This window comes from Tenrec ecaudatus, chromosome 8, assembly GCF_050624435.1.
Source record: "Tenrec ecaudatus isolate mTenEca1 chromosome 8, mTenEca1.hap1, whole genome shotgun sequence".
In the NCBI taxonomy this organism is placed as follows: Eukaryota; Metazoa; Chordata; class Mammalia; order Afrosoricida; family Tenrecidae; genus Tenrec; species Tenrec ecaudatus.
Window position 1 is genome coordinate 50,770,309 of NC_134537.1, and position 12,860 is coordinate 50,783,168.

A 12,860-nucleotide genomic window follows, 5' to 3' on the forward strand; every position below is an offset into this window, starting at 1 on the left:
GGAATAAAATATAAAATCTAAGAGATAATTTGAAGGAATCCTTTAAGACACAGGTTAGAGGCACAAAAAAAGGGATATTTTTTTCAGGACTGACAAGCCAGAATTACTTATGTCTAAATTGCTTTTCATGTATGTTAACATCAGATAACTCATGTGAAAAACAGACTCAAACCATGATTTGATACATTGCTAACACTTAAAGATTACCATTTTCTTCCTCCTCCTCCTCCTCCTCTTCTTCCTCTTCATCATCGTCATCCTCCACTTCATCCCCATCTTCATCATCATCATCTTCATCATCATCATCATCATCAATCTCCTCCTCCTCCTCCTCCTCTCGGTCTACTTCCTCATCCTCTTCATCCTCATCCCCTTGCTCCTCGTTGTCCTCAGAGTACTCTTCCTCTTCATCCTCCTCCTTCTCATCCATATCTTCCGTCCCATCACTTTCGTAGCATTCATCTACTGAGGAACTGTCCGCTTTAACGACAAATGGTTTTCGTTTAGGAGCTGGTTCTTGGGGCTGTTTATCTTGTGTCTTTCTTTTTTTAGCCAAGGGGCAACCATATACACTGTTAAAACAAAAAGAAAAGCTATTTTTTACTATCTTTGAAAATCAGAAATCCCTTACCAAGATATTTAAGCATGAATATCATCCGTACATTTCTGGAAGACTAGAAGCACACTTATATTCTCACACAACTACCAAAATATGTTAATGAAATACTATTGCAAATAAATACAGATTTCATTTGTTTGGTAACATTTAGGTAATTTAGCTAATGAGTTTTCTAAATCCTCATTGTTGGAATTCCAAAAAATGGCATGAAGATCTTAATGAGTTTCACAAGCATGCTTTATCTAGCAGTAGCATAATATTCATATCATGCACTCAACACCACAAATTTTATTCAAATATTTTATTAAATATAAGCCACATTTAATGTACAACTTAAAGTAAGAATAGTTTAGATGTGCCACATTTTCAGATATACATCAATGTGAAACCAAAAAAAGTGAAAGACTTTTGGATTTTTATGGATTTGTATAACCTATTAATAAAATTATGTCTTTGTACATAATGATCTACTCACAGAAGAGGGGCCATAAATTCTTATAGATGATAACAACTACACAGTTTAAAGTTATTTGTTCCTAGTTTATGTAGGTCTCATCTCCAGCATTGTAGAAAACGAGCTCCAAAAGAATGTTTTGAAAGTGATTATGGTAGCATTTGTGCAACACTACTTTTTAATATTGAACTATGTAATGATATGATATCTGTATTAACACCCAATACAATGGTTTTGAAAGCAAAAATGGTAACAACCTCACTGCTCTTGATAGTCATTGCTACAATGAAATGGATGCAAACTTGGGTAAGACCTTTAGGATAAAAGGCTCACAATCTTCTGGTGACCGGTCAAAATTTCAAAACTACAATAGTATTTATAGCTTTTATTTTCCCTGAAAACCCAACAAATGCTATAAGACAAAAGAGTGTAATACGTTGTGCCAAAAACACCGTGGCAAGTACTCCATTTTCTCTAGTGGGATGTGCAATTTCATAGATAACTGAATATCTTTACAGTGGATGCTTACAGACTTTTATTGCTTTTTTTCAGACCTGATAGTGGTTAAGTGTTCATTCAATCTTGAATCCATCTTGTGCACATTTATTTTGAAAGTCTGCTGTATGTCAGACCCTGTGACATGTAGGAAATTCAGAGGTGAACGCCATAATTCTTCAATTCAAGGCACTGTGGTCTAGTGGTGGAGCTCTGGAGGTATAGTGGTTACACATTGGGCTGTTAACTTCAAGGTCAGCCATTTGAAACCTCTGGCTGCACCATGGGATAAAGATGAGGTTTCCTACTCCAGTAAAGAGTCACAGTATTAGAAAACACAAGGGCAATTTTATCATGTCCTATGGAGTTGCTATGAGCTGTCATCAACTCAATGGCACAGTTTTGTCTTTATTTGTCATCCAGTGGTAGGATTTACATACCACTTTAATACTATGGATCACTTTTCATTCTAGTACACAAAATTCACAGCATGGCATAGGCACTCAAAAGATTTATATTAAGTGGATGATGTGTGTGATAATCAGAGTGATAAGTATATGTACAATATGCTTCATCATGAAAATTAGGAGCAACTACTCAAGGATGTTGTGATGTTATTTGGGAGGTAAATAAAACACAATTTTGATACATTTAAAATAAAGAGTTGAACATTTGCAAAGACTTGAATATAAGAAAAGGACATGATGGAGAGGAGTCAAGATGGTGGCCACATACAATCACCTGCCCAGTGCTCCATTTGTTACATCAGAAAATTAAGAGGTAAGAAGCCTATATTGGCTGGGTGCTGAAAGTAGATTCAGTGTACTAGGGTCAGGCTCAGACTCACCCCTGCAATTTTCACCCACGGAGTGATTCAAGAACTTGCTGAAATTCTTCTAAGTGCACTGTATCTGCTTGCGAGCTCCGCTAGTCCCTTACCAGATCCAGTAAGATGGCATCCACCACCCCTCTCTACACCCAAGATCTGAGACTCACAGCATACAGTAATTCCTTCAGGCTAATGTCTAAAAGGTGTTCATAATCCCAGGCCCACAGAGAGTCTTTGTGAACTAGGCACAAAACTTCACACTGGAGTTCCCCTCTCTATGATCCACCCTGCTCCTGCATTCTTGGGCTTTACATCTGCCCTCCTCAGTCAGGAACAGAGTGACTACATCAGCCATACCCTTTCTCCCTCTCCCCAGCTCTGTGTCTGCCAGTGTAGGCGAGGGCCTGAAGTGACATAGGAGTGCTGCTAGGGATAATTCAGATCCAATTGGCCTCCACACCACTCAGATAATCTGTTGCCCCTTCCCTAGGGGACAGTGAAGCATACCAGGTTGGACCCAACAAGCCCATAATAAAAAGAAAAAATATTTTTAAAATGTTAACAATTCCAGGCTGTGTTCTTTGCTTTAATTTGAATGTAAGCCTCTAGAAATCGGGTCCTGGTCTATTAGCCTAATATTAACATAACAAGATAGGCAGAACTCTATTTTCTAGAGCACAGCCTAGGATTTTAACAAAACAGGAAAAGCCAAGGGTTGAAAGCCACAGCCAGAGCCAGTTTGGGGCTCCACAGTCTTTCAAAGACTGCAAGTGTGGCCAGAGAGTCCAGACCAAGCCTGTGACCATGCTGCAGGCCTGCCCCATCCTGGCCCAGTGGCATATCTATAGTCACGTACCTCAGTATACCTTCTGAGGCCCACCATCACCACCTCCAGCCACCGAGTTGTCATGGCATCTCACCTACCCAGCAGCCTGACCCACCACTACAGACCACAGGTAGTCCCCAAAATCACTCTTATAAGTTACACAGAGAAAGAGCTCAGGACCCCTCAGTCTCCCAGGAACATGGCACCCAGTTCTTTCAAAAGGACACACAGACAGTAACACCCTCAATAAGAAAACAAGAAAAACACAACACAACAGCCGAAGAAGTCCTAAACCTAACAACATTCATAGAAGAAACAAAAAGAAATCTGCAGAATACTATTTGGGGTGATACAGAATACGAGGGAAGCCACGTAAAATTAGAATGCAATGATAGAAAAATGAAGTCATGAAGTCCACACACCAAAGGGAAATGCAAGAAATAATGGATGAGGCAACAGAAGCAAAACACAAGATAATGGACTCCACCCACAGATTAGAAAAGGCAGGGAATTGTATCAGTGATCTTGACATTTAGGCAGACTTCAACAATCGGGAAAGACATTCAAACAAGATAATCAAAGAGGTGGAAGAAAACCTGAGACCAATGACAGATACTATGAATAGGAACAATATTAAAATAATATTGGTCTCCCAGAAGAAGACACAACAAAGAAATCAACAGTTAAATTAGCGAGGGAATTCCTGGAAGCAAACTTCCCCACCTTAATGAACGAGAATCAGACATTCATATAGGAAGCATCAAGGGCACCAATTAGACTAAATCCCAGGAAGAACTCACCAAGGAACAGGATACTTAAATTATCCAATCCTGGTGAAAATCCTTGCTAAGTCACTGTGGTCCGAAGAACAACATCCATCAAGCAAAATCAGGAGACTACCATATAGCGCAACTCCATTCAGAAGTCAATGTGGCAAAACAATTACCAAGATAACATTGCCTCAAAGGGAAAAGAAGGCAAGAGTAAAGCCCCCCATAAAAATATAGCACATTGACATGAAGGTAGATAGGCAAGCACCCAACACAAAATGTACAAGACGACAGCAATGAATCCACTAACTCTGAATGTCAACCTCATGAACATGCCCATTAAAAGACAAAGGTTAGAGAACAAGCTTGGAAAACATAGCCCATAAATTTGCTGCCTTCAAGAGGCACATCTATCTTAAACTTGCAGACAAAAATGGACTACAGATTAAAGGCTGTAGGAAAATATACCAGACCAACGGCAACTAAAATAAATCAAGGGTTGCAATCCTTATCTCAAATCACAAGAATCAAGGATGAATGCTTTATAATGCTAAAAGTATCAGTAGACTAGGAACCAGAAAGCAAAATAAATATATACTCACCTAACAAGAGATCCACGTTATTTGTCAAACAAACGATTCAAACGATGAAAAGAAATCACAGATTTAACCATCATGGTAGGTGAATTTAATACACCATTATCAGAGAAAGATAGATAAGTAGGAAAGAAGCTCAGCAAGGAGACTAAACGGCTAAACACTACAATTAGGACCTTATAGACATTTATAGAGCTTTCCATCCAAATGCAAAAGCAATCACATTCTTTTCAAGTGCACATGCCTCATTTTCAAAAATAGACCACATGCTGGGACACAAGTCAAGCCAGAGTACATTCAAATACACAGAGCTCACTCAAACATCCCTCTCAGACCACCACACCATAAAGCTGGAGATCCATAAAAGGATGATTAGAAAAACAAGGGCAAACAATTCAAGGATGAATAATGATTTTCTACAACACAAATGGGTACTGGCCCAGATAAGAGCATAAATTAGGATATTTCTAGAAAATAGTGAGGATGAGAACATAATGTAGCAAAACCTATGGGATACAGCAAAAGCAGTTTTCAGAGGAAGTTTGATAGTGATTAATGCATATATGAAAAAGGAAAAGAGACTTATGGCTGATACATGATACAATACCTCCAGCAACTAGAACAGAGTCATGAGAATAATCCCTTCAATAACAAAAGATAAGAAATATTAAAAATCAGGGAAAAGTTAAACGAGTGAGAAGACAACAGAACAATGCAAAAATTCAGCACAGCAAAATGCTGGTTCTTTGAAAGGATCAACAGAATGTACAGACTACTGGCAAACCTAACCAAGGAAAGGAAGGACCAAACATCAATAGCCAGGATGAGGGATGAAATAGGGGAAATCACAATTGATCCCAATGAGGTTAAAAGAAAAGTACAAAGTACTATGAAAGTCTATATTCTAATGAATTTATCAATGAGGAAGATATGGACAAACATTGGGAAAAACAATCCCTCTTTAGATTATCCCAAGTTAGAGGTCAAGAGCCTCAACAGACCAATAGCAAGAGAAGAAATAGATATGGTTATCAAAAAACCTACCAATGATAAAAGCTCCCAGACAAGATGGCTTCACAGGAGAATTCTAGCAAGCGTTCAAGGAAGAACTGACACTGACATCCACTCAACTACAGCTCGCCAAACCTTGAGTATAATGTAACCACATGGAACAATTCATGAACAGACAGGTTGACAGGGCCGGCCTCAATCAGAGCCAAACTGACCCCCCGCCCCTAGAAGTATGTGCTACAGAGGAGAACACAAAACCTACAGGTTGTTGAGAGGGGCCACCTGCCACACGCATACAGAAGCAAATCAAGAAGGATAAAGAGAGATCCAGGGACTGGTCCCCATACTGGCACACCAAGCCCTGAGGATGACTTCTGTATTTAGCTGCTAAGGCACAGAGAGGACTGTAGGGAACCTAACAGTAGGGAACCTAACAGATCAGCAATGGGAGCAAAGCCAAGCAACAAAACCCCTGAGGATCCCCCTAAATAAACTTCAGATTAAGAGGGGCTGCTCCTGGGATCTCGCAGGACTGGTGGGGAGATAATCATAAATGTCAGTGTAGCAGACAGACCTGTAATTATGTGCACTTTTTCGGTTCTTTGGCTAGTTTTTTTTTCCTTTTTAAAAAATGCAATCTTTTCTTTCTTTTTTGTTTTGTCTCTGTTATTGTTGTTTATCTTATCCGCGTAGAAGAGGCATGGGAAGTAAGCCCGAGGAGAACACAATGGGCCTGATGGTTCTGGAGGGACTTGCAGGGAGGACAAAGTGGGGGAAAGGAGTGGTGATCAAATAACACCATAGACAGGGGAACAAATAGAGAATTAAAATTAAAAAATGAGGGTGATGTAGAGATCTGGGTGGTGCTGAAGCAACAGCAATCTAGCTGAAAGGAATAACTAAGATGCAGAAAAAGCATGAGCGTAATGGTGGGGTTGGAGGAAGGTTAAAGGAAACAGAGGAATGATCTAGGAAACAAAGCTATGGATAGAAGTATAAACATAGGTATGAACTTGTGTGAATCTATTAATAACAATAGAGGTATAATAATAGAGGTATAATTAATAATAATAGAGGCCTATGTATATATATTTATATGACAATACATTGAGGAAGTGGATGGACTTCAGGCCTCTGTTCCAGCCGCTTCTCAATGCAAGGCTACTTTGTTCTAACACCTGGCATTCTGTGATGCTCACCCTCCTGACACAATTGCTGAAGACAAAATGAATGCATAAGCAAATGTGGTGAAGAAAGCTGATGGTGATCGGCTATCAAAAGCTATAGGGTTTGGGGTCTTAAAGTTAAACGCGTGGCCATCTACCAGAGTAGCAACAAGGCCACATGGATGAAGCACACCAATGTGTGCAATTATGAGGTGTCAACACAATCAGGTAACAGGCACCAGAAGACCCAAAACAAGAACCAAAAAACCATATTGCTGAGAATGAGGTAGGTTGGAGGAGAGACCCAAAACCCATCTGTAGACAATGGGACATTCCCTCACACAAGGGTCATAAGGAAGGGATGAGTCCATCAGGACACAGAATAGCACAGATGAGACACACAACATTCTTCTAGATCTTTGAGGCTTCCTCAACCCCCACTGCATGAGCCCAGTCCTGACTTTTAGTTCTGGCTAACAGGAGCAGGTACACTGGTACAGATAAGAGCTCATAACATGGAATCCAGGTCAGACAAACCCCTCAGGAACATAAACAGGAGTAGTGATACCAGGAGGGTAGGTGGAAGGTGAGATGAGAAGGGGAGGAAGGGGGAATTGATCCCAATAATTCACACATAACCTTCCCTCCTCAACCCAGGAGGATGAACAACAGAACGTGGGTGAAGGGAGACAACAACGGTAGGTGTAAAATAAGAAAACAATAAAATTTATAATTTATCAAGGGATAATGAGGGGGGAGGGGAAGGAAAAAAAGAGGAGCTAATACCAAGGTCTTAAATAGAAAGTAAAAATGATGATGGCAACATATGTACAAATATGCTTGTTACAATTGATGTATGGAATGTCATAAGAGCCCCCATACAATGACTTTTTCTTTTTAAAGTAAAGGTCATGATAGGTTCAGAAAACTAGTAACCTAACAAAAATGAAAGCTCACTGTATGTGAAGGTGGTGTAGGCGTGAGAATGGGAGGGGATAAATGCCAGGTCAAGTTTGTGGGCCAATTGTGCAATCAAATGAGCATGTTCAAAGTGAATGGCAAGGAGCAACGAGGAGAGCAGATTAGAAAGGGTATGAGATTGGAGATTAGGAGGGCAGGGCAAAGCCAGTGCAAGCATCCCAGCACCAGTTATGTTTATAGTAAGTATATTGAGAAAGGCAGTCACAGCACAAGGTGGGATGACAGATGGATAAAAAGAAATAAAAAAGATTGAGGATCTGTACATGCAAATATATATAGGAGGATGGGGAAATAGATCTATGTGTCTATGTTTATAGGTCAAGTATTAAGGTGGCGGAAGGACCTTGGGCCTCTACTCAAACACTCCCTCAATGCATGAATACCTTCTTTTATTAAATTGGAACTCTATGATGCTCACTCTCCCGACACAGCGGCTGGAGCCAAAGTGGGTGAACAAGTAAATGTGGTGAAGAAAGCTGATGGTGCCCGGCTATCAAAAGAGATAGTGACTGGGGTCTTAAAGGCTTGAAGATAAACAAGCGACCATCTAGCTCAGCAGCAACAAAGTCCACATGGAAGAACACACCAGCCTGTGTGATCGAGTGGTCCCAAAGGGATCAGTTATCAGGCATCAAAGAACAAAATATCATATCATTGACTGCACACCTCCATGATAGGATCGCTGAAGACAAATAGGTCCATAAGCAAATGTGGTGAAGAAAGCTGATGGTGCCCGGCTATCAAAAGAGATAGTGTCTGGGGTCTTAAAGGCTTGAAGGTGAACAAGCGGCCATCTAGCTCAGAAGCAAATAAGCCCACATGGAAAAAGCACACTGGCCAGTGCGATCACAAGGTGCCAAGGGACCAGGTATAAGGCATCATGCAAAAAAAGATATAAGTGTGTGTATGTATGTGTATATATGTATATGTATATATGTACATATATACCATATTAAATGAAGGGGGAAGTGCAGAGTGGAGACCCAAGGCCCAAGTGTCGGCCACTGGAGATCCCCTCATAAAGGGGTTTAGGAGAGGAGATGGGTTAATTAGGGTGTGATGTAGTACCGATGAAGAACACAGCTTTCCCCCAGATCCTGGATGCTTCCTCCCCCCAACTACCATGATCTGAATTCTACCTTGCAGGGCAGGATAGGACAGAGGCTGTACACTGGTACATATGAGGGCTGGAGGTACAGGGAATCCAGGGTGGATGATACCTTCAGGACCAAGGGTGTGAGGGGCGATGCTGGGAGAGTGGAGGGTGAGTGGGTTGGAAGGGGGGAACTGATTACAAGGATCCACATGTGACCTCTTCCCTGGGAGAGGGACAGCAGAGAAGGGGGGAAGGGAGACTCCGGATAGGGCAAGATATGACAAAATAACGAGGTATAAATTACCAAGGGCACATGAGGAAGGGGGGAAAGGGGAGGGAGGGGAAAAAAAAAGAGGACCTGATGCAAGGGGCTTAAGTGGAGAGCAAATGCCTTGAGAATGATTGGGGCAGGGAATGTCTGGATGTGCTTTATATAATTGATGTATGTATATGTATGGATGGTGATAAGAGTTGTATGAGTCCCTAATAAAATGTAAAAAAAAGAAAAGAGGAGAAAAAAATGATTAGGGCAAAGACTGTACAGATGTGCTTTATACAATTGATGTATGTATATGTATGAACTGTGATAAGAATTGTATGAGCCCCAATAAATTGTTAAAAAAAAAGATTGAGGATCTTGATTTATATTCCGCTGCACAGCTTAGACTACTCTGTGGGAGCCCCGCCATTAAAGGTAGGAGCAGAAGTAGATGTTTCCTTTGTGAGTGACTTAGAAAGAGGTTTATTATAGATTTTATTTATATATTATTATGATTTATTTTTGAAATGATGAGTTTGGATTACTTATGACAGGTCTTACCAATAGAGTGATTTGGATAATCTTTCAACTTTGCACATCATTATCATCATCTCATACAGAGATGAGAAAATCAAAATCAAAATTAGTTAAATATGTTATTAAATATGTATTATTTAAGAGGTTAGTATGGTACTTTGCACATAAGACATACCCAATGGCTGATGAGGAGTACTGCATAATAATGTTAATTTTAAAGCAATAATAAATGATTAATGATTTATGTTACAGTTTTCCTGCTTCTATTATTATTTAAGGATTCAGTTATTCCGCACCTAGGTTGTTCCTTATGTCTTTGGAAACATATTATTCTAATTGTTTCTACTACCAATACTTTTAAGACAATTAGACTGCACACACTCATTAAAGGAAGTAGAAAACATTTTATGTTCCTAAGGGAACTACTAGTTTTTCTTGCATTTTGGGTGTTTTTCATATTTTACTAGAGATAGTATTATTAATTTGGTGTCCAAGAAGATGCAAATATGGAATAGTGCTAAGAGTTGAGGTGTCTCATTCCCATCTTACCGTGGGTACTTAGTACTTAGTGCTTAAATTGGAATGTACTTTCTTCATCTGTAAAATGGGTACACTGATGTGTGATTTTTTAAGACCCTCAAGGAGATGGATCGACACACTCACTACAACAATGGACTCAAATATTACAATTGCGTGATTGGCATGAGACCAAGAATCACGTCATTGGATTGTATATAGGGTCAGCACCAACCTGACAGCGTTTTACTTCCATTAAGAGTTACGGCATTGGAAGCCCGCTGGGGAATTACTCCGCTGACAGATAGCGGCACTATGAGTTGGAATGGGCTCAATGTTGGTGTAGCTACTGCTTGCCTATTGCTTCTCTCCACATGTCCCTGTCCATGTTTTAGGCTGCCTTTTCTTATCTCATGATATCTGCTCTGGTTCCCATTCCAGGAACACTCTCTGGGAGTGGAGGAATAGGTGAGAAGAAAGGAAAAGCAGTAAATAAGAGTAGAAAAATAGTTGAGTATAAAGAGTATGAATATGGGTCTGTAAATCAGTGATGCACATAGAAATTCGAGTTGTAAACTGGTTGAAAGAGACTAAGAGAGAAAGTAATGAGTTAAGTTGTGTTCTACTAACTCATCCCAATCTGGGATGTGGCCATAATCAAACAGATGTGGCTTTTAATGTAATGCATTTCACAAACAACCTGCAGGTAGTCCTGGCAATGATACGGAAAGGATGCCATACCCAGAGGCCTCGACTTTGACCTTAGGTTTGTTAATGAATTGAGTAATCAGGATCATGTCACTTTAACTCCCCAATAGTTCTCAGTTTACCTATATGTATAACAAAATTGTTGATAGTCCTTTTTCTGCTATAAAATTTTTAAAAATTCCATTTATCAAAATGGTTTCCTTTTTATGCGTGTTAAAACTTACTAGCAAAACGTGGGTCTAATTAATCTTCTAATCTACTTTTATTTTTACCTGAATCGGTTTTATTGCCTTATCCTATATTTTAAACAATTGTGATTAACTTAATCAATTATTTCTTGGCTTCAAATTTCTAGTGTCACTGCCAATTCAAATAGTTTGAAACTGCCAATTTAAATAGAAGAACACTCAAATTTGTTTGTTCTTCTGGTAGTCTATGGTATTTTCAATTTTTTCAACAGCACTATAATTCAAATATATAAATTCTTCCTTATTTAATGTCCATCTTTCACATGCATATGAGGTAATTGAACATAGCATGGATTGAGGTAGGGACATCTCGGTTCTCAAAGCGATATCCTTGATCTTCAACACCTTCAAGAGGTCTCATGCAATAGATTTACCAAATGAAATGCGTAATTTGATTTCCTGACTGCTGCTTTCACGAGCAATTATTGTGTATCTAAGTAAAATGAATTTTTTGACAACACATTGTGTTTTCTCTACATGATAATATCTATTGGTCCAGATGTGATAGCTTTTTTTTAACATAGAGTTGTAATTCTTGGATTTCCTCAGAAAGTTCTTCAAGTTTTCTTCACTTTCAGCAAACAAGATTTATCACCTGCATATCTCATGTTGTTAAAATCTTCCTCTAATCCTGATTCTGCATTGTTCTTCATGTAGTCCAGTTTCTTAGATTATTTGCTCAGCATCCAGATGGAACAAGCATGGTGAAAGGATACAACCATGACACACACATTTTGTGATTTTAAAACATGCACTAGTTCCTTGTTCTGTGTGTCCAGCTGCATCTTGACTCATGTACAAGATCTGCAGGAGTACAAGGAAGTGTTCTGGATGTCCCATTCTCATCAATCCTGCCCATAGATTGTTATGATCCACACAGTAAAATGCCTTTACAAAGTCAAGTAAACTTCCCCAACTCCCATTCCCGGTATTCTCTGCTGTCAGTCAAGACCCATCGGACATTAACAATGATATTCCTTATTCACCTCTCTCAATCTACCTTGAATGTCTGGAAACTCCGTGTCAATATACAGCTGCAACCATTGTTGAATGATCTTCAGCAAAAATTTACTTGCATGTGATATTAATGATATTGTTTGATAATTTCCTCATTCCTCATACATTTGTAGGTACAAATATACATCTCTTCTTGTTGATTGGCCAGGCAACTGTCCTTTGAACTTAGTGGCATAGATGAGTGAGTACTTTCAGTGGTTCATCAGGTTGCTGATATAGTTCTATTGGCAATCCATCAATTTCGGTAGACATGCTTTGGCTAATGCTTTCAGTGCAGATTGGACTTCTTTCAGTGCCATCAATTCTTGATCATATGCTATCTCTTGAAACAGTTTAATGTTGATTTGTTGATATTGGCATTCTCTGTGTATTCGTTCCATCTTCTTTTGATGTTTCCCGCATCATTGAATATTTTGCCAATGGAATCTTTCAATATTGCAGCTCTAGCATGGATTTTTTCCTTCAGTTTCAGATATGTTTAATATGTTCTCCCTTTTTGACTTTCTAACTTTGAATATTTTCAAATTTAATTACAACAATTTACATCTCCTCAAAGTTTCCATTGAAAGGTTATGTTCAGCTCTTTAACCTCATAATTTCTTTGATTTCTATGACCAAAAGAAGTTTCAGACTCTCTTCTGACATCCACTTTGATCTTTCTCTCCTGTTGTTTTTTTAAATAACCCTTTGCTTTCTTCAAGTATGATGTGCTTGATGTCATCTCACAGCTTA

At 39.2% G+C, this 12,860-nt stretch overlaps 1 protein-coding gene across 5 annotated transcripts in view; it reads right to left on the minus strand.

The window, feature by feature from the left end:
• The window catches only part of MYT1L (myelin transcription factor 1 like), a 286,534-nt gene that overhangs the window by 217,711 nt on the left and 55,963 nt on the right, over nt 1-12,860 (minus strand). For all 5 annotated transcript variants that reach the window (XM_075555669.1, XM_075555668.1, XM_075555667.1 and 2 more), the window contains exon 4: nt 208-572. In XM_075555669.1, coding sequence (XP_075411784.1) covers nt 208-572 — 365 coding nt within the window. The remainder of the gene's footprint in view (nt 1-207; nt 573-12,860) is intronic.